The 26310-nt window shown below is 42.2% G+C and overlaps 2 protein-coding genes across 6 annotated transcripts; both read right to left on the bottom strand.

Moving 5' to 3' along the window:
- Positions 1-477: 477 nt before the first annotated feature.
- On the bottom strand, positions 478-3329 carry zgc:153675 (uncharacterized protein LOC768179 homolog). The gene is made up of 3 exons (XM_042088558.1): positions 2975-3329; positions 2124-2202; positions 478-1518 (listed from the first exon to the last, which is right to left on the bottom strand). The coding sequence occupies exons 1-3, from the start codon at positions 2981-2983 to the stop codon at positions 1211-1213; spliced, it is 396 nt and encodes a 131-aa protein (XP_041944492.1). The 5' UTR covers positions 2984-3329; the 3' UTR covers positions 478-1210.
- A 1842-nt stretch (positions 3330-5171) lies between these two features.
- cry4 (cryptochrome circadian regulator 4) lies at positions 5172-26047 on the bottom strand. Of its 5 annotated transcripts, XR_006031168.1 has the most exons (12): positions 19804-20094; positions 14862-15334; positions 14514-14630; positions 13161-13311; positions 11977-12117; positions 10151-10321; positions 9362-9502; positions 8793-8944; positions 7717-7814; positions 6539-6649; positions 6017-6315; positions 5172-5744 (listed from the first exon to the last, which is right to left on the bottom strand). XR_006031168.1 is itself a non-coding variant. In XM_042088845.1 (11 exons), exons 2-11 carry the CDS (start codon positions 15272-15274, stop codon positions 6116-6118), a joined length of 1695 nt encoding a protein of 564 aa, XP_041944779.1. In that variant the 5' UTR covers positions 15275-15334; positions 25964-26047; the 3' UTR covers positions 5172-6115. The 5 variants fall into 5 exon arrangements, 4 of the variants coding, with proteins under 4 accessions (XP_041944779.1, XP_041944781.1, XP_041944778.1 ...); XM_042088845.1 differs by lacking the exon at positions 19804-20094 and adding an exon at positions 25964-26047 and having other exon boundaries at positions 5172-6315; XM_042088847.1 differs by lacking the exon at positions 19804-20094 and adding an exon at positions 20260-20347 and having other exon boundaries at positions 5172-6315.
- Between the last annotated feature and the right edge of the window lie 263 nt (positions 26048-26310).

The following is a 26310-nucleotide window of genomic DNA, read 5'->3' as shown; positions in this document are numbered from 1 at the left end:
ACGGTGCCAAAACACTCACAAACAGGATCTACTGAGCAAAGGGGACAAAAGCACTCTTGCTACACCTAACCATCACAGGCAACACAACACTAAAAAGCAAGACACTCTACCACAGCTGACACACTTACATCAATAAAAGGCAGAAAAGAAAAACCATGTCACCTGGATGAAATTATTTCCAATATGGCTTTATTTTAACAAAACAAAAAAAAAAAAAACGATTTAACATTTCTCAGTTAGCCCCTGAATCTGAATTGGCTCCGGCTCTACTCCATGCCAGATCTGGGTCGCTTGCGTTCCAGAGCGGGCAGCTATTAGGGCAAGGACTTCCAGCATGGTACCACGCTCTGGGACTTTCTTATGTTGAAGAGCACAAATCCTTTAGGGTTGCACTGAATCAGTAACTCCATAGAAATCTTCATATAGATATGGTTCAAAAAAGGTAGCCAGGGGGCATGCTGCAAAGAATAGCCCTTGTTCAATAAATATTGTATTTTTTATTTCATTCAGTTTACACTCTTTGGGAAGTAAAAACATACAGCTCTGGATACAAATGAGTAGTGAATAACCAATGTGGTTTTGACAATAATCCACAGTACACTTGGGTAAAATACCAGCAGTCATATTTCATTCGGTCAGTCTAAGACAGTTGTTGGTGGTAAAGTATTTTCTCAATCAAATGCTTTATGCTCTCCTTATTTTGAGACAGGCTAGTCTGAGATGGAATCCTGAAGATATACAACATAGAAAACACAGACACACACACAAAGATCTACCAAAAGTATTGCATTTCAACAGCTTTCAAAAACGTTATCTGAAATGATTGTCTTCCATTGGATGGAGAAGTAACCAGGTGTCTAAATCTAGGGTGCTCGCACAAAAAAAACAACAAAAAAACAGACAAAACCAGACAAAGAAACACACACACACACACACACACACACACACACACACACAGAAAGCAACAATAAAAAGAAAAATCGCAAGAGGTCCCAGATACACCCCTGTTCATGCACAAAAAATAGAGCACTATGTTAACACAACAGGTCACCATCATCTGGAATAGTATTATGGCTCAGGGGGAGCGGGGTGATGACAAGTGTCCTTCCTCTCTCCATCATCATAATCATCATCATCATCATCTTCTTCATCCTCATGTTCTGCAGCACGATCATTGTTGTCAGCACGTTTCCCTGCACGTCCATTGTTCTCACTCTGCCTTGTCCTTCCTCTTGGCTGTGAACGGGACTTTGCTGGCCACTGTGGAGCCCACACTGGACACACCCCCTGCCACGGCAGACACGCCACCCTTGACCAGGCCAACCCCCACGGAAGGTACAGAGGTAACGGCAGATTTTGTGATCTCCAGGCTCTTCCCTCCCAGCCAGGCTACGCCACCAACTGTCGCCCCGACAACAGTCTTGGTGGCACCAAAGAGACCTCCTGTCACCCGCCAAATCATGCCAGGCTGGACCACAGGGTGTTCTTTTCCATCTTTCCCATCTTTGGCATCGGTGGCTAGGGACCACAGAATGAGACAGAATTCAGCACCAGAAATGCTTTTTTTGGTTAAGTATTTCAGGACTGAATTTGATGTATGGAAAACAGAAGATGTTCCTCCTGCTAACACTTTTATCCAGTGCCTGATAACAGGTCTACACATAGCCAGCTGTTCCTACATCCAACACAACTAGCCTAGTACTCGGCTAGTTGTGACTCAGTTCCAAAAACAGAGACAACTATTTCGTAGACTAAACATATTCCAGCTGTTCAATAAATCGGCACAGTAGGCCTAAAGATTAAACATTATTATCTTCACCTTCTAAATACAAAAAAGACTAGGCTACAGCATAACAAAAAAGAGCACGATTCTGACTTTCTAGCGTCTCCTTGGGGCTTTTCTGTTACCCTCGAGGGCCCCACACCACCCTACTCTTGCGCATGCATATTGGCTACATAAATAAACAGCAGCACCTCCCTCGATGATTCTCTGACGCTGAAATAACAACAAGCAACACTTCACCTAGGATTGCAAAAATCCCTGGTCGACGGTTCATCTGCAGATATAGGTACAAGCTAGGTAGTAAAACAATCTATTGACTCATCGATAAAGGCCTACATACCTTCAACTGGATCGCTCTCTGAACATTCAGGCTCTCGGCACTCAATAATGCCACTCTGTTGCACTTCCGAGTTAACGTTCTATCAAAGAGGGTGAAAATTAGTGTTAGGGCACATTATCACAGTGTGGTAATATTATAAAAGGTGCTGAACAAACGGGGTTGGGGGGCATATGTGAATTGGAAAAACGTACACTGATGAGTGATGACCTCGGAGATAGCGTACACTATAATGTTTTCTTAACGCAATAGACTACTTTTAAACACTGATGCATGACTAAAAATAACCCAATTATCTCGATAACATAGGTGACTGTTCCAGTTAAGGTTTCACATAGGACATATGGTCCCAGCTTTGGCACTGGTACGTCTCTTATAATTATAGCCTAGCCAAAGTTGAAGTAAAAGAATGCAATTTCTAAAAAGCCTCTTATAATTATAGCCAAGCCAAAGTTGAAGTAAAAGATGCAATTTCTAAAAAGCACAAACAAATCCAATCAAACGTTGGACAGCGACACGCAGTGACATAAAATGTAACCATTGGCAATTAAAAATCCAAATATAACAATTTAGCCAACATGCGGTATTGGTTGAGGTTTAATTTAGGCCTTTCAAACACACTTTACAAAATGATAACGTTGGTATATTGAGGCAAGCCAGTAGCCTATTGATTTGATTAAATAAAACTAATTAAACACATCAGTCACCAACGGAATAGGCCTATTGATTTTCTTGCAAACTTTCTGTTATCTTCGCTCAGTATATTCTAGCCTACTTTCTACATCCCCATCTGAACTTAGCCTGTGTGCGTAGGTTGCTAAAAAAAAAAATCAAAAGACTCAGTAGCTCCTTACCTTAACCATTGTTTTCCAGAACTTTCTGCGTTCAGCGGCTGATTGTTATCTAAGGTTACGTCTCCTAAATTCCCACCTGCGACAAATGAGTGGTGGGTTTTTGGTCCAACTGGATCTTCCTTTTAACAATTTATCGAGTTCTTCTTTAAACAGCACGGCGCTGCGCTTGCAATCGCGCTTCTTTTCCTCACTGGAGAGGGCTTGCGATGTTGCAGAACTTTTAGAAAAAAAATTAAGGGGTTTTACTGAGTGCTCTGCCGACGTGGCGCTCTTCTCCTTACGATCTTCCCCTGCAAGCAACCGGATCTTGCGTCACCTGAACAAACCGTTCATATAAGCAGACAGTGCTTTAGGATGGTCAGTGGTCTCATATTTACATCAAAACACACTCGAACACAAGCATTCCGTGTTTAATCAACTGTAATTTTGGCAAGAGCCAGCGGAAGGAAAGTCATGGCCAACCCAGCATCCCCTCCCCGCTCCATCCAGCAGTCTCCGCTCTGCAAAAAGTGACAAGACATCTCTCAACATTTTCCTCTTGCCTGGCACTTTGCGGAGTGTTATTAGCAGGGTTCTTTAGAAAGTTACCATCCACATTGGCTGGTGATCAAAAAGGTTCATTTAGAGCCCTGTTTTTTTTAGCTCTGCCACAGTTTATCCACTCTTCAAAGAAGATCCTTTATTCCTATTTGTTTTTAGCACTGCATAATTACTTTTTTGTTATACACCACGTTTGCTTTCATTAACCTGCTGTCTGTAAATCACTTGCGATAACATCCATGTAATGTAGGCCTACTGCAGCATCTTTAAGTGGATCATATTAGAGGAAGTAGTGAAAGTGCTTCATTATATATAATGTTCTGAAAGGCTACAGATTCAGATGAACTTCTGGCACTAAACTGCTCTACGTTTTAATATTTTAATGACTTTGGTTATTCAGGCAAATGGCACGGATAAATTACACAGACACGATTTTACACTTGATTTGTATTATGCAATGTACATCTTAATAAAAGTGCATCCTGATGTTTGATACAAATATCTGCACTGCAAAGGAAGGCAATGCTGGAGGTCTTATTCTGCAATGCTGATACCCATGACCAGTGAAAGGGGGGTGGCCTTGTCTAAAGTGATGACTTTCTCACTCACACATTTTTTCACTAAGAGGAGGGAAATTCAGCCTGGGTAATGACAGGGTAATCTATCCAGTACACACAAAAAAAAAATACACTAAAATACAGTTTAATCAGCCAAATGCTGGAGGTGCAAGCAAGTAACTTTTCCAGCCAAGTGAAAGTGGGCTCAGTTAGCTCAGATGTGTGCAGTAGCCGTGCAGGTGTTCTGATTATCAGATGGGCACTCCAGAGCATGAAAGCAGATTACGTTGACTATCTGATTGACATTCAAAAAGCATGGAGGTTTTACAACAACAGTTTTACAGATGGGGGAGGTTGTGTGTCATCCCAAAGGGTCATCATGCATTTAGGTCAATGATTAGAAAACTCAAACCCATTAGACAAACATTTTATGGTCATTGAAATACTCATATATCGATCTTCAAAAAAAGCTGCAATAGTTTTCACCAACTTATAAGTGAAACATCAGGGTATGTACCCGATTTGGGCTTTCTATATTAGCTCAACATCACTTGCAAAAATGTCACAACAAATGTCCACTTTATAGGTTAACAATACAATCGGATTTATATAAATATTTATATGGATGTATACTTACCGGTAGTCACGTATAAAGGCAGAGAACGCAGATAAACTCAACAATGTTTCAAAATGGTCAGATAGTGTAAATATAACACACACACACACACACACACACACACACACACACACACACACACACACACACACACACACACACACACACACACACACACATACACACATACATACATACATACATACATACATACATACATACATACCATACATACATACACACATACACACATACATACACACATACACACATACATACATACACACATACACACATACACACACACACACACACATACATACATACATAAATAAGAGACCATTGGTATATCCATATTACTATGATGGAAATGTCACAAAGCAGCCAAACAACATTGGGAAGCACTGCTCTTTGCATCAGTAAATGGTACAGTAAGCATGTCATCTTGTCATAAAGCATTTTTTTGGTCAAGTTCTAATACGTGCAATGGTCCATCCTGCTACCGGACACAGAAAACCTGTCTCTAGGATTTTTGTGGATTAGAATCCTATGAGGTCACAAAATAAATTCCAAAAGCTAACATCCACTGGCTACACCACACCTCCAACAAGAGTTGCTTTGATTCAATTTCAGCGCAGCCTTTCAAATTCCTACATTTCAACCAAACTGCATTAAAAAAAATGTAAAAAGAAAATCCTATTTGACAGTTCCTTGAGAGCCTTGAAAGTAAACACAGTTTATCAAGTGAATGGCAGCATGTAAGGTGTTGAAAGCAAAACGCGAGGAAGCTTTATTAATCTTCAAACTCACCCACTGTGTTACAAAAAAAAAACAAAAAAAAACAGTACCTGCTAAATAATCTCTAATTCGGTGGAGGTAGCCAGATACATCTGCAGAGACATATTAGAACATTACCCATCCTCCATAGCAGGAACCCCCTTCCCATCCGGCCTTTGACATAGTCTCATTAGTCTGTTAACTCCGGGGAAGTTGATACAGGGTATCGGGGAGATGGGACTGGATGGGAAGAGATAGAGTGAAGGCTCCCCACGATGCATATGTTCAGGCAGCGCTGCATGTCTGGTGGACACACGATTCGACCTGTGATGGGATGATCCATGGCTCAGAAGTCAGAGAGAGCGACTACAAGCTGGAGGGAAAGAGCCAACTTCTTTAGCAGAGCCATACACTAGTGCCAGGACACAGTCCCTCGCACACATGTGTACAGGTTGTGGAAGGAGGACACTTTGATCCACATGCAGATCAGCTAACAAATGCTAGTCAGTGTTACGCTGAACTGATGTGGTGGGTTGAGCATGACAAATGAAAGGAAAAAAAACAAAAAACAGTCCGAGTCGAAGCACTGGTTTAGTGTCTGGTAGTGCGTCGTTCTGGGGAGGGGATGAGGGTGTCCATGGTGTGGCGCCTCTACATGACCTTGCTGCTGATCTCCTGCAGACGGTGGGTGTCGGGGGTCCAGCTGCACGTACGGCCCTCGTTCTCCGAGCTGCAATGCTTCTTCCCCACAGAGATGCCGCCATTACATTCCGTGCCGTCTCCCTGGGCGACAGCGTCCTCCTCTGACAGCTCTCGCTTCACCCCCACCTCCATAGGGTCATCCGCCACATCTATGACACACACACACACCACTATAAAATCCATTACAGCCACACAACCTGGCCTTCCTAACCACAGAGACCAGCTGCACAGCAGAGGCTAAAGACATCCATGTGACAACAGAACCTAATGCAGGGCCACAAAACTGGAATATCCAGACACACCCATGTACATTTGAACAAGCTTTGAACAAACTGGATGTATATACATGTATGCTTGTGTGTGCATGTTTACCTCTGGTGAGCTCAGTGGTGTTTGCTTGTTCACAGCGCACCGTCTTCATCAGAGCCATGTTTCTCTGGCTGGCGTCCAGGTGGTTCACAATGGGCAGTGGGTAGTCTTTACCTGCACGCACCACACACACACACACACACACACACACACACACACACACACACACACACACACACACACACACACACAAATATTTGATGAACAAAGAGGGAGCAGAGGGTCAAACAAGTAACACAAAAGGTCAAGGTCTCCCTTGCCAGGGACTAAATCAGATGATAACATGTTCATCTTCACTATACCAATAGGTCTTCCAGCAGAGAAAAAGCCAGCAGTTAAAACAAATGTGATTCAGCTTACTGCAAAATATGGTATAGAGTACAGTATGGCACTTGAAATGCTAAATCTTCCATTTTTGTCTTGTTTAAAGTGCTAAGGTTGAAGTGGTCTCGACACAATACCAAGAGTACTGTACTGAAAAGACACAGTACAGTTAAACAAACTAGGTCAGAGGTCAAAGTCTGTCTCTGCTACTGTATGTAAACTTCCAGAAGTTGACACTTAGCACACAATATTAATATAGAGCGCCTGCTCCTGACACCGATCACCCAGCAGAGTTAAAGGTTGTATCAGCGATTTCAGGCCCAAAAAAAAAGCCCAAACATAAATGATGACATTCATCTAATCTTTCCTAACGACCCGCTAGCTGCCTGCCCCATAAGCAGGCCGTCAAAAAAACGCTGTAAACACTGTCTCTGGCAGCCTAGGCTCTGAGATCTGTACACAAAAACAATTGCCATCAACAAGGGTTGGCAACCACTCATAAGGCAAAATAAAGTGTTTCAACCAATAACCGACGAGATGCGCGTTTAGGAGAGTTTTAATTGCACGGGAGGGAGGGGGAGGGAGCAGTGAGCTAGCTCTCTGTTTTGTTCGAACATCAACAGAAGTGACGTATCCCCGCTATTGCTGATACAACCTTTAAAGCTCCTACATGAAACTCTGCTTATTCACATCAACGATTAGATAGAAGAGAAATAAAATAAAAGTAAGTCTTTTCTAGGGAAGAGCAGAGTTATTTCCCCCCATGCATGCCCTTCACCATAGACTGCCACTCTAAGTAAAGATCACATTTTCACATTTCTAAATTAATTATCGAAGAGCTTATGAGGAAACTGTACCAATGATGCATCCTGACTGGAGCTGCACATCTTCTGGAGCATTCCAGGGCTCATAGATGTATTTAGATGGGAAGTTTTTCAGCACAGGCAAGTACTTCCTGCAAAAAAGGAAGCACAATCACCACAAGTTTACCAATGTCAATACAAACAGTGCACAAACAATGAAACAATGCACACAAAACAATGTTACTGCATCAGAACGGCAACAACTGTAATGGTATTTCTCCACCCAGCAGCACAGTGTGGTTTTGAGATCTTCCTGCCAGTTAAAATTCCTCTGAATCACCACACTGCAGCTACCTTTGAACAGCGACTGAATTCCTCAAATGAAGATGAAGGGGGGGCACAACTGGCTACAGCGCCTGTACCACATTTGGGTCCAAATGCCCACGGGGACCCGACTTCCAAGTCCTACCCGGGTCATTTCCAGATCCCACTCCATCTCTCTCTCCTACTCGCTTCCTGTCTCTATTTTTACTGTCCGTCACATTAAAGGCAAAAAGCCCAAACCTTACGTTTCCTAAAGTGTAGTGTTCCATTATAAGAATTCAAAAGAATACAAAGAACTTACATTTTTCAAGCACTTATCATTAGTAAATAAAATATTGGCATTACCCTTACAAAAATTAAATGTTTGCGGCAGATTTGCAACAAACTTGTGGGTGATTTGTGGGAAACAAATGAGTTCACTAGAAAAGATCGCCAGAAGATTGCCAGTGTTGGCCGCTAGAGGCAAACTTCCAGCAAAGTTCTGGCAACAATGAGAAGTTTGCCACTAGTGGCAAATGTGTTCGCCAGTGATTTGGCATCACACTTAGCCAATAATGGCAAACTTCCAGTGAACTTCTGGTGACAAACCTAATTTGCATAATGACATTGCTGCAAATTTGCTGCAACATAACCAAAAGTTAACCGCAACTGTTTGCCAGAAATCTATTTGCATGTGTAAATATGACCTTGCCGCAAATTTGCGGCAACTTCGCCAGAAACCTGAAATTTCTGTATGGGTAGGTGTTGCACACCAGTATATGGTATTACTGCATTACTTTCAATAGCCCTGACTGGACTGTTCTGACCTGAGGTAGTGTCCATCAGGGTCAGTTCGTCGGCCGAAGCGGACCGGGCAGAAGATGCGTGTGTACTGGTGGAAGAAGGCACTAGCGGACAGCCACATCCAGTTCCCCGCGTTTATACTGTAGTCAGCATCCAGCAGGAACTCCTCAAACACCTGCACACACACACAGAGGCACCAGAGTTATACCAACAGAAAAAGCGCATGCACTCACACACATGAAAATATGCAAGCAGACACACACACACACAGACACACACACGCACACACAGAAGCCTATGCCTCCATTATGTCTAAAACATGCCAATTCCTATTCACCTTGTGACCCCCTCAAAGAGTTAGGCTTTACATATATGAAAACAAACATACCGGTAATGTCCATAAATAACGTAAAACCATTAGGTCAACATAACATCAGGTTAAATGAAGGACAAAGGACAACAAAGATTACACACATCCACTCAATATACCAGCTCTATATCTTTCAGGATGACTCACATCTCTCCTCTTAGTCACTACCTAAATACCCACCCCCACCCCACCCCCGTGCTGCCCCGTCTCTGCCTGCAGTACCTTCATGCCCTCCTCCCAGCTGATCCACAGGTCTCCTCTGGTCAGGAAGCAGGCCACAGCGTGGCGGGACAGGTGGTGGATCCAGCCCTCCTGCCGCAGCTGGGTCATGATGGCGTCGATCCAGGGGAAGCCCGTCTGAGCCTATGGAATCCATGCATCAACAGACATTGTTTGATTTTGCCGACAGGATGTAACAACTCCTCTATACAATAACAATATGAACATGAAAACAGCATGAATAAAGAACAGAAAGCAGGTGTACAGCTTGCAGAGTACACAGAGTACAGCTTGGTAGGTAAACTCCTTCAAAATCTGCCTTACCCTTAAAATACTGTATGCAAAAAAAAAGGAATGCAACATTAGTTTAAAATGTACAGGGACTGATTGGACTAACCAACTTCATTTCCTGTTTCTGCCTAGGGTTGGGAACCGGGTTTCTAATATGGCAACAGTTCTGTGACTAAGTCTGTCTGGTTACGATATTAATGGGATTTTATGTCTGGAACCATTTAACGATGCATAAGAATAAACCTGAAATGCATCTGTGCAATAACTTCCGTTTGCAGATGTGAGGAAGTCTATGGCAAGCCATTTCAACATTTACTAGCAAACTAGATAGGCTATGGTAATGTTACGTTGACAACCATCGGTTTGGGCTATTGGGCTAAGTACCAGATCAAGCACCAGAACCGTTTTAAAAAGTATCAACTTATCAATGGTAATCGACAAAGTCCAAACGATACCCCACGCTTGTCTGGACATACAGAGCGAATGTGCGGGCCCCCGTACCATTTTCCACTTTTGTAAGGCCTCAGGGTCTTCGTACCAGCCGATCTGCAGGCAGATGGGGTTCCCCACCATCCGTGTGAAATTGGGGGTGGCCAAGGCAGCTGTGTAGAAGAACTCCCTCCAGAGCACCTGGCCTTGCAGTGATACTGGAGGTAAGGAGTGGTTCTTCGACTGGGGGGGGACAGGGAGACGGAGACAAGGCCGCGGGGTAGAGATAGGGGAAGGAGAATGGTAAAGGAGAGAGGCAAATACAACTCAAATTAATTCAAATAATTTCTTCCCCAGTCTGTCTCTGGAGCCGAGCACAACTCAAATCATAGGCCGAAGTAGTGTTTGTGTAGTATCTACTGAGGCCTGTTGAGGTCGCTACCAGAGGAGGCGCGTCCTTTGAGGAGAGTGATGACCATCCTCCCGAAACTTTGAAAGGGAAATTAAAGTAACACAATTTTACATACATTTGACTAACTCACTTATCGAAACAACATGCAACAAATTGCTTCTTAAGCGAAATATCACTGAAATCAGTTAAGATCCTGAAAATGACCTCTACCGTAATTGAAAATTACCGCACGGAGGATCTTCTTCCCAAAGGTCCCCATTAACACCTATTGTAAATGCCTCAAATCCCAATAACCAATCAGAATTCAGGGGAACTGAATCGTGTCATAAGTTGTCATACTGTATGAAAGACGTGCAAATTGGATCGCAAATTAACAATTTGCTTGGTTGTGAATAAAGCAAACATTTTATTGAGCAACTTTGTCACTCATTGGACTAATAAGCAGGTTAGTTGTGTACAAAACTCCAATGGTAGTTTATAGAATATAATTTTATAGAAAACAAATTTCAGCATGACTGGTAACAGTAACTAGTAAGCTTAGAATGACAACCTCATTCTCAACTCATGATAATATGATAACTCATGATAATAACATTTGTGTGCTGTTTTATATGCAACGAACATGTGATCTATCTTGAAAACCATAAATAAATGGAAAGGAAGGAATGAAGGAGAGTCAGGAAGGAGTAAGCACTGCAGTGGGTGAAGTAAGAATATTTAGTGGTTGCTGTGTAGATCTAATCCAGTCTTTTCGATATCATGTCTGTGTTACGTTTTGGGTTAAAAGCTACTGGGCTGGGCATCCACTCCAGTTGCCTATTTGGGACTGCGGGGCATTGGAGAGCAAGTTGCAAAGCTGGATCTCTGTAGCCAGATAGGTTAGGACTGCGGAGGGTGCACGGTTGTCCCAATTACAAGTTAGTTTACCATCAAAATTAATTTGAAGCTGTTATATTAAGATTTGCAAACATTGGCATGGGATTATTTTTAAATCAATATTTCCTCTAGAAGGTCTTGATCAACGAGGGTTAAATTGCAAATAGTAAGCCTGCATAACTAGAGAGGTATTAAGTAGTACAGGATACTAGACGTATACTAATAATGTACCATTCTGGGGTACAATTTAATTTATTAATTTACAACACCCCCACTCTCTAAAGCCCATCCCTTCATTTACCTCCACACACCTTCCTCCGCTACTTTCAAAACCACCAGCCGCCACTGTTAATTCAGGCAACATTGTCAGCAACTTGTTTGGCACGAGCGTAATCTGCAAGGCTTAATCTCAGTCGTCTTACTCCTTACAGCTGAGTCATTAGGCATTTCACAGATATCAGTCACTCAGCTGCTTAACACAGAGACAATCTCTTAAAGTCATAGAAGTTGACTAAAAAAGGATGAACTAAACATACACAAAACTAATGGAATAAACTTAAATGTGCACAAAAAGGGCCTACGGTTGTGTGGTGGTGAGGGCAGCACTGACCTGTGCATAGATCTTAGAGAGTCTGTGGTAGAAGGTGCGTACAGAGAGGCAGCCCAGGCTGAGGTAGGGGCTGAGGCCGGTGGTGCTGGGCAACAGGGAGTTAGGGATGGTGCGCGGCTTGGAGAAGTTGGCCACCCAGCCCTGGCGCGCACACAGGCACACACACACACACACATGAAATTAATCAGTTAATTTGTTACAAGAAATGTGGTAACATTCTTAGTATTGAGGTTTTGGGATTCACCAGAATTGAGAAAAAATATTTTGTTTTATTTAACCCTATTTACTCCTATTAAGATTTGGTAATATACTGTTCAACTGTGCATATGTAAATCCATACAAATACAAAAAAAATCAATACTGGATACACTTCTAAGGAAAAAAAACATGGACAGACACAGCACGTGTGTCAGGCTCCCTAAAGGCTAAGTATGAAATAAATGGTCAACTTAACTATTATTATGTTGTCATGTAGCCTATTCTTATTGGGTTGTGATACAGAGGGGAACGATTTCTGTATGGGTTCTGTCGGGAGTGCTTGTAATTGTGTGTATGCTGGTTATAACGTTCATTAGCCGCTAAGCTAGACTGTTATATGCAGTCACAGCCGACGCTAGGTCGTTTTTAATGAACGGAGACTGTTTAAGATCTTCCAGATGAGAAAAGTTTAGAGTGTTGCTGTTGACAGTTTCACACACACTGTAGCTACTGTTCACATGAAAGATGACATTGCTACTCATCTCCACACAGCATCTCCCTTCCTAGTATGATGACTTGGGGCAGCCGTGGCCACGTGGCCGTGGTTAGTGCTTTGGACTTGTAACCGGAGGGTTGCCGGTTCGAACCCTGACCAGTAGGCACGGCTGAAGTGCCCTTGAGCAAGGCACCTAACCCCTCATTGCTCCCCGAGCGCCGCTGTTGATGCAGGCAGCTCACTGCGCCGGGATTAGTGTGTGCTTGCAAAGCTTGCAAAGCTTGCAAAACCTGTAGCCACACCATCCATTTTTCAACTCAAGAGTCCTCAAAGTCATTCACCTTATTCATGAAACCCCACTTATTCATCTTCCGTGCATCTCTTAGTTCCGCAGTCTCAGCAGGCTAACTAGAATATCCTTCAACTTATATTTCTTTCCAAATGTTGACAATTCTGCACTCAATATGGATATTCTATATGTATGTGCTACCTGACTCTGGAAGTGCCTCTGCAGCCTTTCCAGGGCGTGGCTCTCCCCTCCTGGCCACAGCACCTCGCTGTCCACCTCCAAGCCCAGCTCAGAGAGGGACGGCACCTGGTAATGCTCTTCGCCACCTTCATTGCTGGGCATAGGGCACTTCCTGTAGGAGGATGACAAGTAACTCAGTGTGTTTACAATCATGTTACGGAGTGATTCTGCTACTTGAGAAAGCTTAAGGTTCAGAGTAAGCTGTAGCCCCAATGTTCAGCAAACTCCAAGTGCGCACATGTATACATCCCACTACTGCACGCCACTCTAAACAACAAGCCTATTTTTTAACTGACAAATGGGAGAGAAGGGTGCTATGGTGCTGCACCTGCCCCAAATGTAGATATACATACATGCTCTCTCGCTCTCTCTCTCTCTCTCAGATCAGATACAAACACACCTGCTGTGAAAAGCGACAGGTGTGGGCTTGGTGTGACCTACTCTTTTATCATTGATCTTGCTGAGCACAAGCCAGGCATCAGAATGAACAGCTGAACAGCATGCGACACAAAATAAACAGCATGAGTATGCTCCCTCTGACACACACACACTTTTGCTGTTATTTTCAGTCTTGGAAGTCACTCAGACAAAACACACAGGCGTTCAGCCACGCCTGGTTGGCCACTTTCCCCTGTGTATCTGTTGAGGAGTCACAGCTCAGCCATGTTTGCCCAACCAAAGCAGCTTGCAGGCTTTGCTGTTCTGTTCCCTCGCCACCACCCACAGCACAGGGGGAGGCAGGCCTAGCGCTATTTACACCATGACACAAGCCAAGCATCAATTCAGCAGGGACACAAACACATGAGAGCAATCTATAAATTACAAAACAAACAAATGTGTGGAGATAGGTGTTAATTTCCTCAGTAACATAGCTGATGGAATCCAAAATCCAGTTTCATCCAAAAAGAATTGGTATTTCCTAATGATTGCAGTCTAATGCAAACTGTGAAGATGCCTTGGAGAAAACATTGCTCTATTGACCGGTAGTCCTGGCTTTCCAGTGAAATTTAGTTGATTACTGTGGCTGTAGGATTTATAGGTTTACACTTCAGGCCAGGATGTGTGGTCAGCGAGTATCTTTCTACAGTTGTGTGTGTGTGTGCGTGTGGGTGCATGTGTGGGTGTGTGTCAATGTCAATGTCAGGAGTAGCATCTTCTGGTTGTTGTCTGGTTGTTGTTAACCATCTGTCATCTGTCACTGTATTTGAATCTCTGAGTTCTTTGATCTCTGTATGCTAGACGTGGCCTCATAAGGCTTGTTTACATGAAACATGTATACAAATATCTGCTGTATAGGTGTGTCTGTCCACTTACTGGATGTCCATTTCTGTGATTTCACGTGCAGGCATGTCTGGCTCCCCCAGAATGGACAACACCTGGAGGAACTTCTTATAGGTCAGTGGTGGCTGCCCACCATTAGCTTTGATTATTCTGAGATGAAAAATACATACAAAAGATATCAATATATGTCTGATTACAAAGGTCCAAGACCTGCAAGACCAGCAAAGATTTATGTAAATGTGCTTTCTTACATCAATTATCCTCCTTATTTGTTTGCACAAAACAAATATTGAATACTCATTGTTCATTTCTTCAAAGCTTTGTTTGTTGAAGACAAAAACATGCTGCCTATTATGTATTATGTCAGGGCTCACTCCCTACCTCTTCACATCATACAGGGTATGTGCCACGCAGCTGAGCACCCCGAGACCCAACTCGCTGGCCATGGCGCGCAGCTCCTCGTCCAGCCGCTTGTAGTGGGGCTCCACCTCGACATCGAAGCTGAGCTGGGTGATGCCCCACTGGGCCACCAGGCGCCGCAGCACGGCCTCATGGGTGCCCTGGAGCACGTAGAGACGCGAGCCAAGCCTCTGCAGGCTGCGGTGGAGGTCCTCCAGGCTCTGCAAGATGAAGCGCCAGCGTAGCGCCCCCATGCGCGTGCTGCTCTCCACAAAGTGGCGGTCCAGGACGAATACGGGGTACACGGCCGCCGACGACTCCAAGGCCGCCACCAAGGTGGGGTTGTCATGGAGACGCAAGCCTTTGTTGAAAAGGTGGATGGTGCGGTTAGGCATGGCAGTGGTGGCAGGGACTGTCGGAGGAGGCTTACTGCGGGCCACAGGCCCTTCTGACAACTGTAGAAGAGAAGACCAGACACTTTTTAAAAAACGGCTCATCTCATCATGTTGACTTAACATATCTTTAACTACACAAAGGTCTTCTTTACTATTTGAACTACACAAAATCTAACACGTTGCGAACGTGGATCATGAGGGCATAATTAGACAATACGCTGTTCCATGGAGGCATCTTTTTTCAGTTGTTTTGTAAGCGTTTGGCGCGCTGCTTGCGCCTCGCGGTTTGTAGGCTATGCCTACTGTGCTTCAACTTTTAGCCCAGGAGATCTGTGCGTCATTTATCCTTTAAACGTGCACCTCGCGTTTTACAAGTCACAAATCCGTGCACCCAAAGAACAGCCGTGCTTTTCATTTTAATGTACGTGCAAATCCACAGTTAAAAAAGAGAAACTAACAACGGGCTAAAGATAACACTCTAACATAACAAACCGTAGGCCTACCCTACCCTTACAAAACTAACTGCAGTCATGGTACAAACACAAAACAGTTTTCCTGTATGAAGCCACAGTGCACAATGTTATCGTGTCCAAAATGTTGCATTTCGACAGAAAAGTCAATATAGTGCAATGCACTTTTTACAAGTACAAAATATTGCACCTCCTACATATTACCTGCAAATAATTCCCAAACTGTTTTGCTATTCAGACACCTGAAGTAGTGCAGTTATTTTTGTATTGTAACGTTAGCGCTAGCGTTAGCAATAACAATAACAAAGGTTTCCCCACTGGCGGCGTCTGTACAAGGTCAGTACCGACAGTTCCATTCACAGACTCAGCACTGCCCCGCTGACCGGTTTCCCTGGAAAGATCATCCGCATATCTATCTGACGGTCATTACATGGACGAAACCTCGTTTCGATTTTAAATTTCGACGCTGTTCTCTTGTCTGTCGGTAGACAGCTTAGCTAGTCGGCTTGCTACAGAGTCAGAAGGGACGCTACTCTTCCGCTTGACAGCTATTGGACAACATTATGGTATAGGCATAGGGTAGGCCTATAGGACAGGGATTCTCAAACTGTGGTACGCGTACCCCTGGTGGTACACGAGCTGCCACTAGGGGGTACGCGAGATGAAAAGGGCAATGGCGGAAAGGAGTTAAAAATGATTAATTAATTAATACTCTAATTAATGAATAAATAATACATCATTTCGAATCGGAAAATCATTTGTAAACTCTATAATAGACTATGTTTTCATAAAAAAAAAAAAAGCTACACACAATACACGTGATTTCCTGCGGGCAGCCAGAATATCTGGCGCGTTAGTTTCGTTGAAGTATAGGCTAGGTAGAAGGCTGCGTAAACATGGAAAACTGGCTAAAAATAGGGACACTGTCCAAAAGAACTAATTAAAGCGATGGAAGAAGAGAAGCGAGAGAAACAGAGCAGGAGACAGGTAACGATGGAATGGGATGGGGGGGCAGAATGATGAAGGTGGAGATGGAGCGCAGGGGATAAAAGAAAGAACGAGACAGAGAAGACTGCGCGAAGAAAACAAAAGTATGATGAGGCATACAGTATAGTCCTAGGCTTCACGTGGATTGGGAGACAGACTGTCCAAAGCCACAGTGCGTGGTCTGCAGTGAGATGCTACCTAACCATACTAATGTGGTTCTCCACACTGTTTTTTGTTAACGTGAGAGCTCATAGACCGGTTGTACATTTTGATTATGTTATCATGTAGGGCGGCTAATTAAACAACGATGCCTGGAATGCGTCAATAGAATGTGTTACTTTTTTATGTGTTGGATGGTGGGGGTACGCGAGCCGAGTCAGGATGTAGAAGGTGGTCCGCGGGGGAAAAAGTTTGGGAACCGCTGGTATAGGGCATATACCATAGATATGCCCTATTGGGCAGGCTGTCTCGTTGGAGTAGGTAAGGTATTGACCATAAAAGCCTCGTCGGCAGACAACAGAGTGCTACTAACAAAATAAATAAACGTAATTTAGGAGATATCATTAAATTAATTTCAAGTTTAGGCTAATTTTAATGGTTTGACATTTTCCAAATAATGTTAAGTCATTTAAAAGTTCAGCGTCAGTGCACTTATGAATATGGGATCTAAACACTTTAAAGCACCCAAAGAGTACAGACACAGAGAGATCTGCCAGTGTTCCTCAGCAGAAACGTGACTGCAGAAGTAGGTCAAATGCAGCAAGTGTAATCTAGGTCAAATCTTGCCGCCTAGAGGTGATTTTTGAGAAGGCATCCATGAAACTTTGAAAGTTTCACACGCGCTTTAAAAAAATAAATAAAACACACTGTAGAGAGGACTGCCTGGCAGTTTACACTAATACATCTACATAAATCCTATGTGACCAATAGTTAATCACAATTCAACAAGCTTGTAGCAGCACTGAGCAGCATGTTTAATCCTCTACATAAAATTACCCGAACACTGACAACTGTTCCCTCTGAATCAATAAAGCCTGCTTTGACAGTGACAGCACACCACACCCTCTTGCCTTATACTGTTGATCTGCATGTGATGCACAGACAGAACACCCTAAGCTAAAGATAATGAGTTAACTGCCAGAACAGGCCACTCACGAGTCACGTTGCGGCCGGGCCTAAGCGTCTGAGCCTGCTCGTGTTAGCTGTGACAGTGGCAAGGAGAGCAGTAGGGTAGTATTACAGGGATTAGCTCAGTCAGAGCAGTCTGCTGGGAGAGGACAGTTATGCAGCCTTTTCTACACTTGTTTTGACACTCTTACTACACATCTAGTTAGGTCTTTCACAGCATCTTTCTTTAAGTATAAGTATAAAGTATATAATCTACTCTTTTGATCCCGTGAGGGAAATTTGGTCTCTGCATTTATCCCAATCCGTGAATTAGTGAAACACACTCAGCACACATAACAGTGTACACACAGTGAGGTGAAGCACACACTAATCCCGGTGCAGTGAGCTGCCTGCAACAACAGCGGCGCTCGGGGAGCAGTGAGGGGTTAGGTACCTTGCACAAGGGCACTTAGGGCGCTTCCTACTGGTCGGGGTTCGAACCGGCAACCCTCCGGTTTCAAGTCCGAAGCGCTAACCAGTAGGCCACGGCTGCCCAAAGGTCTCTGTCATTCACTCAAGAAGACATACACAGAAGCATCCTTGACTGGCCAGCCCGCTAACACCCACCATGTGACAAAAAATAAATAAATAAATAAATAATATATATATATATATATAAAAAAGTACAGTACAGTTAAATGTAAGTTGAAAGGGGGAAATAAAAATTGGGATTGCACCATAATGACTGCTCTCAATTTGCTTGGCTTAGCCTTCAATATGGCATGTGTTGCTACATTCATATAGTCTCACTGACTGCACAGTCACATTTCCATAATCATTATCTTTTAATATTAACTGTGAACTGATTTTGGTGCCGTACATCCACAGGATACCACACTGAAGTGCCTAAACAGTGACCAACATCGACAGAGTTAAGAGGCTTGTCAAAGGAAAGTTTATGATGGCTTAGAAGAACAAGGTTCATTAGTTTAGTTTGGGCTGAATGGATGTCTGAGTAGTAGAGGGAAATTATGGATGAGGCACAAGAAAATCTACAATGCATTGGGCAAAAACAAAATCCACTCTACTAGATCTCAAGACTCAAACAGGCTAATGATTCCCTCCTTGGCATTCATGTCCATGACCTATTCCTTAAACTGGCAGGGCTTGCACTGTTCCTAGTATCTGTCAAATCAATACCATGTCTGTTGCCATTTTAAATTGACGATGAACATCTACAACACACACACACACCTCTTTCAACTGAAGTGATGATACTTGGGGCAACATTTTAAGCAATGCTGTTGGGCAACCACATAACCAGTTCCATTTCTTCTGATCGGATCATCATGACAATTTCCCTACTGATGATTAAATTTCTCCAGAAAAGAAATTGATACCCAATATCAATGGGAACGTGCACCACAACGAGGAACATTGCAACATTGCTCAAAAAGTATCATCAACTTTAAGCTAAATCTCACAAGTGTCTTTCTGGTTGGACAACTTCAACAAAAAGACAGTTCAGTGGCCTACTTCTTTTATGCAAGGATCACGAGACAGACCCACAGGCTAGTATCGAATACATTTATGATAATATTCCACATTTAGCAAGGACGTGGCTACCCTAAACATCATGAATAAGGACACAAACATACTAGATATCACATTGCAATTATCTATTGCAATCTATTGTTATCGCAAAACCACTTTGGATCAAGACGATCAAGACAAACATATGATCGCTAAATCATTTTGAGATTAACAAATACCTAACGTTAACGTTAACCTGCTGCAAGCACCCTGACACAGGACATGCAGAGGCCAAATTAGTGAGAGATAGATGCAACATATTTTACGTCAGAACTTTTACGTTAACATCACAATCAACGAACCTATGCCCCCTAACCCGAAGATGTAATATTCAATTACAGCTGAAAATGTTTGTGGACTCAGCCTACTTACCTTTACAAAATGACGAAGTGTGGGTCAAGCAAAAACCTGATCTTGTGCAGTTAGCGTTAGCTAACGTGATCAGTTTTGTAACGATATCTGAACAGAAAGCGTGCCAGAAGATCCACCAGCCAGAGCACAGACTAGAGGTGGGCCCCAGGACAATGGCAAGTAAATGCCCATCGGAACTCTTCAAACGTACGACTTAATGGTAATGTTATGTACAATATGATTTCACAACCTTTTCACAGGTCCAGAGCCAGTCATTTCAGTCAGTGGAGCTGCAGATGCCCTCCAGCATTGTTGGGGCAAGCCATTTAATCATGTTCAGGAAATCTACATTAACTTACAATTGTGTCACTTCAGGTGCACAAATGTCTCCCCGAAATCACATGAAATACTCAATAACACACTATGTAGAGATTTTACAAAACCTTAGACATACACTGGATGTCTTACTAAAAATACCTTGAGAACGACCACCAAGTACTTCACCCCTTTTTTTCATGGTAGCGTCCGCTTGGGTTTTGCTCTCACTCGACCATGAGAGGTCACCCGCTCCACGCTCCACGCTGATGTTATGTGGACGAGTTCTACCGGGATACAGCGTCGCGGAGTTCGCATGGTTCGCATCGCATGCTAGTGGATCATCTAATTTGTAGAACGCATGCGTTTTCATCAGGATTTTGAAACCAAAATACGAAATAATTTGACATATGTAGGCTAATATATGGTTTCTCCTCCCACCATTTCTCTGCGGTAGGCCTATAAGAATGATGCACGAAACACGACACAACGAGTTTTGCTGTTTTGTTGCAATCTGATAAAGAAAAGTAAAGAAAAATAAAATAGATATCAGGCAAGGGCCAGTCGCGTACAGCTCCTTTGATGTGTGGCAGTCACAAACAGTTCATGGGCCCAGACAAAAAAAAATCACTTATCACCTAAGGCAAAGTTTAGTACCCAATCATTTTTGGAATCGTCCATGTGTGATCAAGGATGGATTACTGAATGTATATAGTAGTATAGTATAGTAGGCCTATAGTATATATACTCTTTTGATCCCGTGAGGGAAATGTGGTCTGCATTTATCCCAATCCGTGAATTAGTGAAACACACTCAGCCCACAGTGAACACACTAGTGGTGCTGTTAAGCTCAACGATCTTGCTTTTTATGAAAGAAGCATGAAACTTTCAGGGTTTGTTCTTGGTGTCCTAAGCTTTAATTTAAGATCTGGAGGCATTCTCAGTTTGACCTCTGAGGTCAGATAGAGGTCACCGACCTCTGTAATATGTTGTGACACTACAGGTGAATGGGGTAATTTGCATACATTTTAAAAACAAAACCAGATTGTCTGATAAAGCCAGACTCAAAATATTTTTTCCATTTTGTTATCATATGAGATGGGAAAAGAATTATTGAGGGGTTTTTGGACATCTACTTCTATTATCCTGTAATTCACCTGTACCTCTGTGATATGAAATTTCTAGGCCCGAAATTAGAAATGGGTGTATCTTAGGATCTAAATGTGATAGAAATGTAAAATAAATATGTGTTTCAATGTTTCTGGGCATGAGAAACTCATCTATAGCATTGATAGCACTCTAAGAGGTCAACAGCATTAAGTGCAGTGAAGATCTAGATCCTAAGATACACCCATTTCTAATTTCGGGCCTAGAAATGTTGTTTTTTAAAATGTATGCAAATTAGCGCATTTTTAATGAGAAAATTTTCGATACATTTTTTTTCTTAGCTTAACATGAGTAATCAACTGAGAAAGTTTCATGGTGATATATATTATTTAAATTTTTTACCCCATTCACCTGTAGTGTCACAACATATTACAGAGGTCAGTGACCTCTATCTGACCTCAGAGGTCAAACTGAGAATGCATCCAGATCTTAAATTAAAGCTTAGGTCATCAAGAACAAACCCTGAAAGTTTCATGCTTCTTTCATAAAAAGCAAGATCGTCCTTATTTTAAGAGCTTAACAGCCCCACTACACAGTGAGGGGAAGCACACACTAATCCCGGCGCAGTGAGCTGCCTGCTACAACAGCGGCGCTCGGGGAGGAGTGAGGGGTTAGGTGCCTTGCTCAAGGGCACTTCAGCCGTTCCCACTGGTCGGGGCTCGAACCAGCAACACTCCGGTTACAGGTCCAGAGTGCTGATCAGTGGGCCACGACTGCCCCCCAATGGGCCTAGGCCCAGGGGGCCCTGAAGCCCAAGTCTCTGTGAAGTTTCTACTCCTGATATCATGGCTCAGTCAAATAACAAAGGTTACGAGATAAGCATGCTTTTAATTGACATCTTTTTTCCACAGAAAGACGCCTTGAAACTAATGGTTATGTCATCATGTCATTACGCCTTTTCGTAACTGTGCCCAGTGGCCCAGTGGCTCATAATCTGTCCATGTCCATGATGTTTTAGTCCATATATGTTACAGTTTTTTCTGAATGCTTAAACACAACCGTGATTCTTATAGCACAATTTCTAAAACTATTAATTCTTATAGCAAAACCACTCACTGAGTTCGCAAAACTAAAAGCACAAACACCGCTTTGCACTCAGTTTTTGCAATTTTGTAACACACACTTTGCACACCTGGAGGCACAATCCACTGCACAGCACTCTTTTTGCGGAACTGTAAACACAACTCACTGCTTTACACTCAATTTCCAAATGATCAACACACTCATAGCAAATCTATACACATTATTGACACTATTTACACTATTTTGCCAACTCTCTGGCACACTTTCTCATGTGAAACTGTTTTAGATAATTAGTTCACTTTGCAATCAGCCTAAGCAGTGTAAGCCACAGGTAATGTACAATGGGTACAATGGAGGGAGCAAGAAGAGTGAGAAGAGTAAGAATTAGAGGAGGCCGAAGAATAGGACGTGGAGGTGAAGAAGTAGGAGGAAGTAGGAGGAAGAAGAGGAGGAAGAGGATACAGAGGTGAAGAAGCCATAGTTGCAAAAAATTTGCTTAAGCAATCAGAAAAAACTGTAATTGTCACACCCTGATTGTATGATATAAAAGAAGCTTGCCTGCAGAACATGTCAGAGTTTGGGTACGAACCATTGTTTGGTCTCATTCTCTCTCTTTGCAAAGATAATACAATTGTATTGTTCTTTTGGATCACTGGCTCCTGTCTTCATTTTGCGTCAAAGCGTACAAAATTATCTAACAGCATTATATTCTCTAAGCTGTTCCATTAGTTTTCTAAGTATGAATAGCCTATTGTTTCAATGAGTTAGCCTTCATTAAATGTTTGCAAATGCATGCAAAAAACTTGCAAACCGGTGTCTCATGGCAATATGTTAATGTCATATTATGAAATATTTTCTTACATTTTTGTGAATCTGTCCTATAACAATATGTCCTGAATGGCTAAGGGGCAGGTAGGCTATGTTTTTATCATTCACATGACCATACAGAAAATTCAATTGTATATAAAAAAAAACATCCAATGCTGGAAAATTGTGGCATGGATTGCGTTTATAATCATTATGAGGCCATCACTAAAAATGTGTACTGTACTTGTGTCACTAGGGGGTAGGCTTAACCACACATATTTTCTGCATTAGAAACTGTTGTTTGAATATTATTTCCTGTAGTTGCTTATAACCATTTAAGTGCTGATTGAGTGAATGTGAAAAGTGAATCATAATGCTATTGAAGGCCTCAGCAATTAGGGAGCTGCAAGAAACCCCCTTCTTTGACCTCTCAATGGGCTCACAAGTTAGTGATGGGAAGATATGGGATGATTTAGAGAGCTCAATATAACATAGCCTAATAACCGGCTGAACAAATATCAGTCTCGTCACATTTATCTCTCCATAAATCCACAATGAATGCATTGTTTTATGTCACTTCAGTCCTATATTGTACTTTTATGTTTCTATATACACCATTTAGGCCTAAATGAAACTGAGTGCACCCAGTTTACCAAAAAAAACCCCATAGTTAAGCAGTAAAAAAGTAATCCTTGCCTGGAAACCCCCCCTCTGGACTAAAACAATTACAACGACCCCATGGAACTTCCCAAAACCCCTAATTGTTTTTTTTCTTGCAAATGCACCTTTGACAAGGCATAGACCTATGACTATGACCAAATAACTAGGCTACACATGACATTTCTATGCCATGAGCCACGTTGCCAATACTGCATAGGCCTAGATGTTGTTCGGCATTTTACCTAGTGGAAAATAACGTTTCATCTGAGGAACTTGATCATCAGTGGAAACTCGTTGCGATCATAATCAGACACATGAAAGCGATCATGTGATTGCCCGGTAACATTACTCAAAATATTGTCCCGTCAATAGGTTTAATGATGCTGTAGCCTAACTTATATTGATTGAGTTGGTACATTTGAAGCATTCTAGGTCGAAGGCATGTTGTTGTAAACATGCCAAAAAATGTAACATTGGGCTATTAGTCATGACTGAAAGTGATTCTGAAAGTGAAACCCCTTCTCCACAGTCTGTTGGTCTCATTATTTTAAAGGAAAAGAGGGCACTTGATCTGCCCTGCTACTTGAATTCCATGATTCATCTCTACATCCTCCATCTCTACATCAGCCTAATTAATTCTCTACAGAGTTATTGTATGTTAATAGCTTTTGTTATGGAAACTCATTTTGACATTGTTATATTTTTTTCTTTTCTTTATAGATGAGAAGATAGATAGATAGATAGCACTCCCCCCCCCCCCCCCCCCCCCCCGCCCCCATAAATCCACAAATAGGCTGACACCAGACATAATTTCACTGCATTTCTTACTTCCAGTAACTATATGCATGTGACAATAAACTTCCTTGTATCCTTGTATCCTTGTATGACTACTGCCCACATTAATCATGTCCCTTCCCTCCTAGCGTTCTAGAATCTGTGCTACACGATCGGCGTTTCTTGGGTAATCTAGGCTAGGCCCTACGCTATAAATATCATACATCCAGTCTGCATAAACATAGGCCTATTAATAACATTATCAATGCATTTTATCTCTAGCCTATCGGTATTTTCTTTATAGAATAGTAGCCTGTGCGAGTCCCTCAGGGGACATGCAACATGGATCTCTTTAGTATCCCTATATGGTCAACAACAATATGAAAGGTCTAATAAGAGAACATAATATTGGCCTAGGCAATCAGAAGTGTTCGCGCGATAAAATCAGTTAATTTTGCCATAGAGAAGGGTGTTACAGCTGTTATTTTCATTTAATTGCATTTGCTATGACTATATGGCACTCATGTTAACTTGAAACAGAGGGGCCGAAAATATGAATGACATATCTACACGCTCAAATTTCACGAAGCAAAGTAAAAAATAAATAAAAAATCGCTATGCTTGAATTTTGCACCTTTTTCTTAATATCTCTGGTCATATTTAAGTAGGGGAGACCGGGTATGGTTGTAACACATTTTTCTTCAGCACCTAAAACTACCATTTCTTTTAAAGCTACAGTTCTAGAACTTTTTGGCAAAGTACCCACATTTGTCTACTACAAGTGGCAACCATTTAAATCTCTTCAACTATATTACAGAATTTGTGAGATTATGACAAATACAGTGTGTACCTTTGTTACAACCTACCCCACTACTGGGGTAGATTGTAACACCTATTGGGGTAGATTGTAACAGGTAAAAAAAAATGCAGAAAAAAAATGGAATTCCATTTGATATACTGATTTATTGCATAAACAGGGTACACAGGGTGTGAAAATAGATTCACCAACATATTGTATACCATACAATCCGTTCTTCACATAGAGAATGGAGATCATATTAACGTTTTAAACTAAATATAAAAACCACAACGTTTATACTTTTGTGTGTGTATGTATTTGTGTCTCTCATGGAAAGAGAGAGAGGGCTGAACAGTCACACACACAAAGATGAAATTAAACAGACATTAAATGGGTCTACTAGCCCCATTCCACAGGTTGTAACATATTCAAAAAATGTGTTACAACCTACCCCACCACTGTCATCCATTGTTTAGCTAGCTGTATTAGCATGGTGCTTCGACATTAGCAAGAAAGAGCTACACCATTCTTTACTAGAGAAACTATAGTTTGACCTGATGTAACTCATACAACTGTATCTACAATGGTAAAAGCACTAGAAAAAAATAAATCTAAAAAAAAAAGTTACTTTCTTACCTCAGATGTTGAATTTTTCTCCTTACTCTGGGATAAATGGCACTAACAACTTGTAAAATGTCCATGTGTGATCGTTAAGGAAGTCGGAGGAGTCAGAAACTGTCACATGGCTCATATCTTATCCCTGATTGGTGGAATTGGTGATGATGTTACAACTCCCCCATGTTACAACCATACCCGGTATCCCCTACACCATTCATATTTGGATGGCTGTAAGATTCTACATAATTAGGCTACATGATGTCTATTTACGTTTCCGTATACACCATATCTTGAGAATAAAACACTGTTACAAGTATGCTGTTACAATTGTAGGCCTACCAGTTCTCCTCTACGCATTATAGGCT

The sequence above is a fragment of the Alosa sapidissima genome, chromosome 4 (assembly GCF_018492685.1).
Source record: "Alosa sapidissima isolate fAloSap1 chromosome 4, fAloSap1.pri, whole genome shotgun sequence".
NCBI lineage: Eukaryota > Metazoa > Chordata > Actinopteri > Clupeiformes > Clupeidae > Alosa > Alosa sapidissima.
Note: the sequence above shows the minus strand (reverse complement) of the source record. Positions and strands in the feature narration are given on the sequence as shown.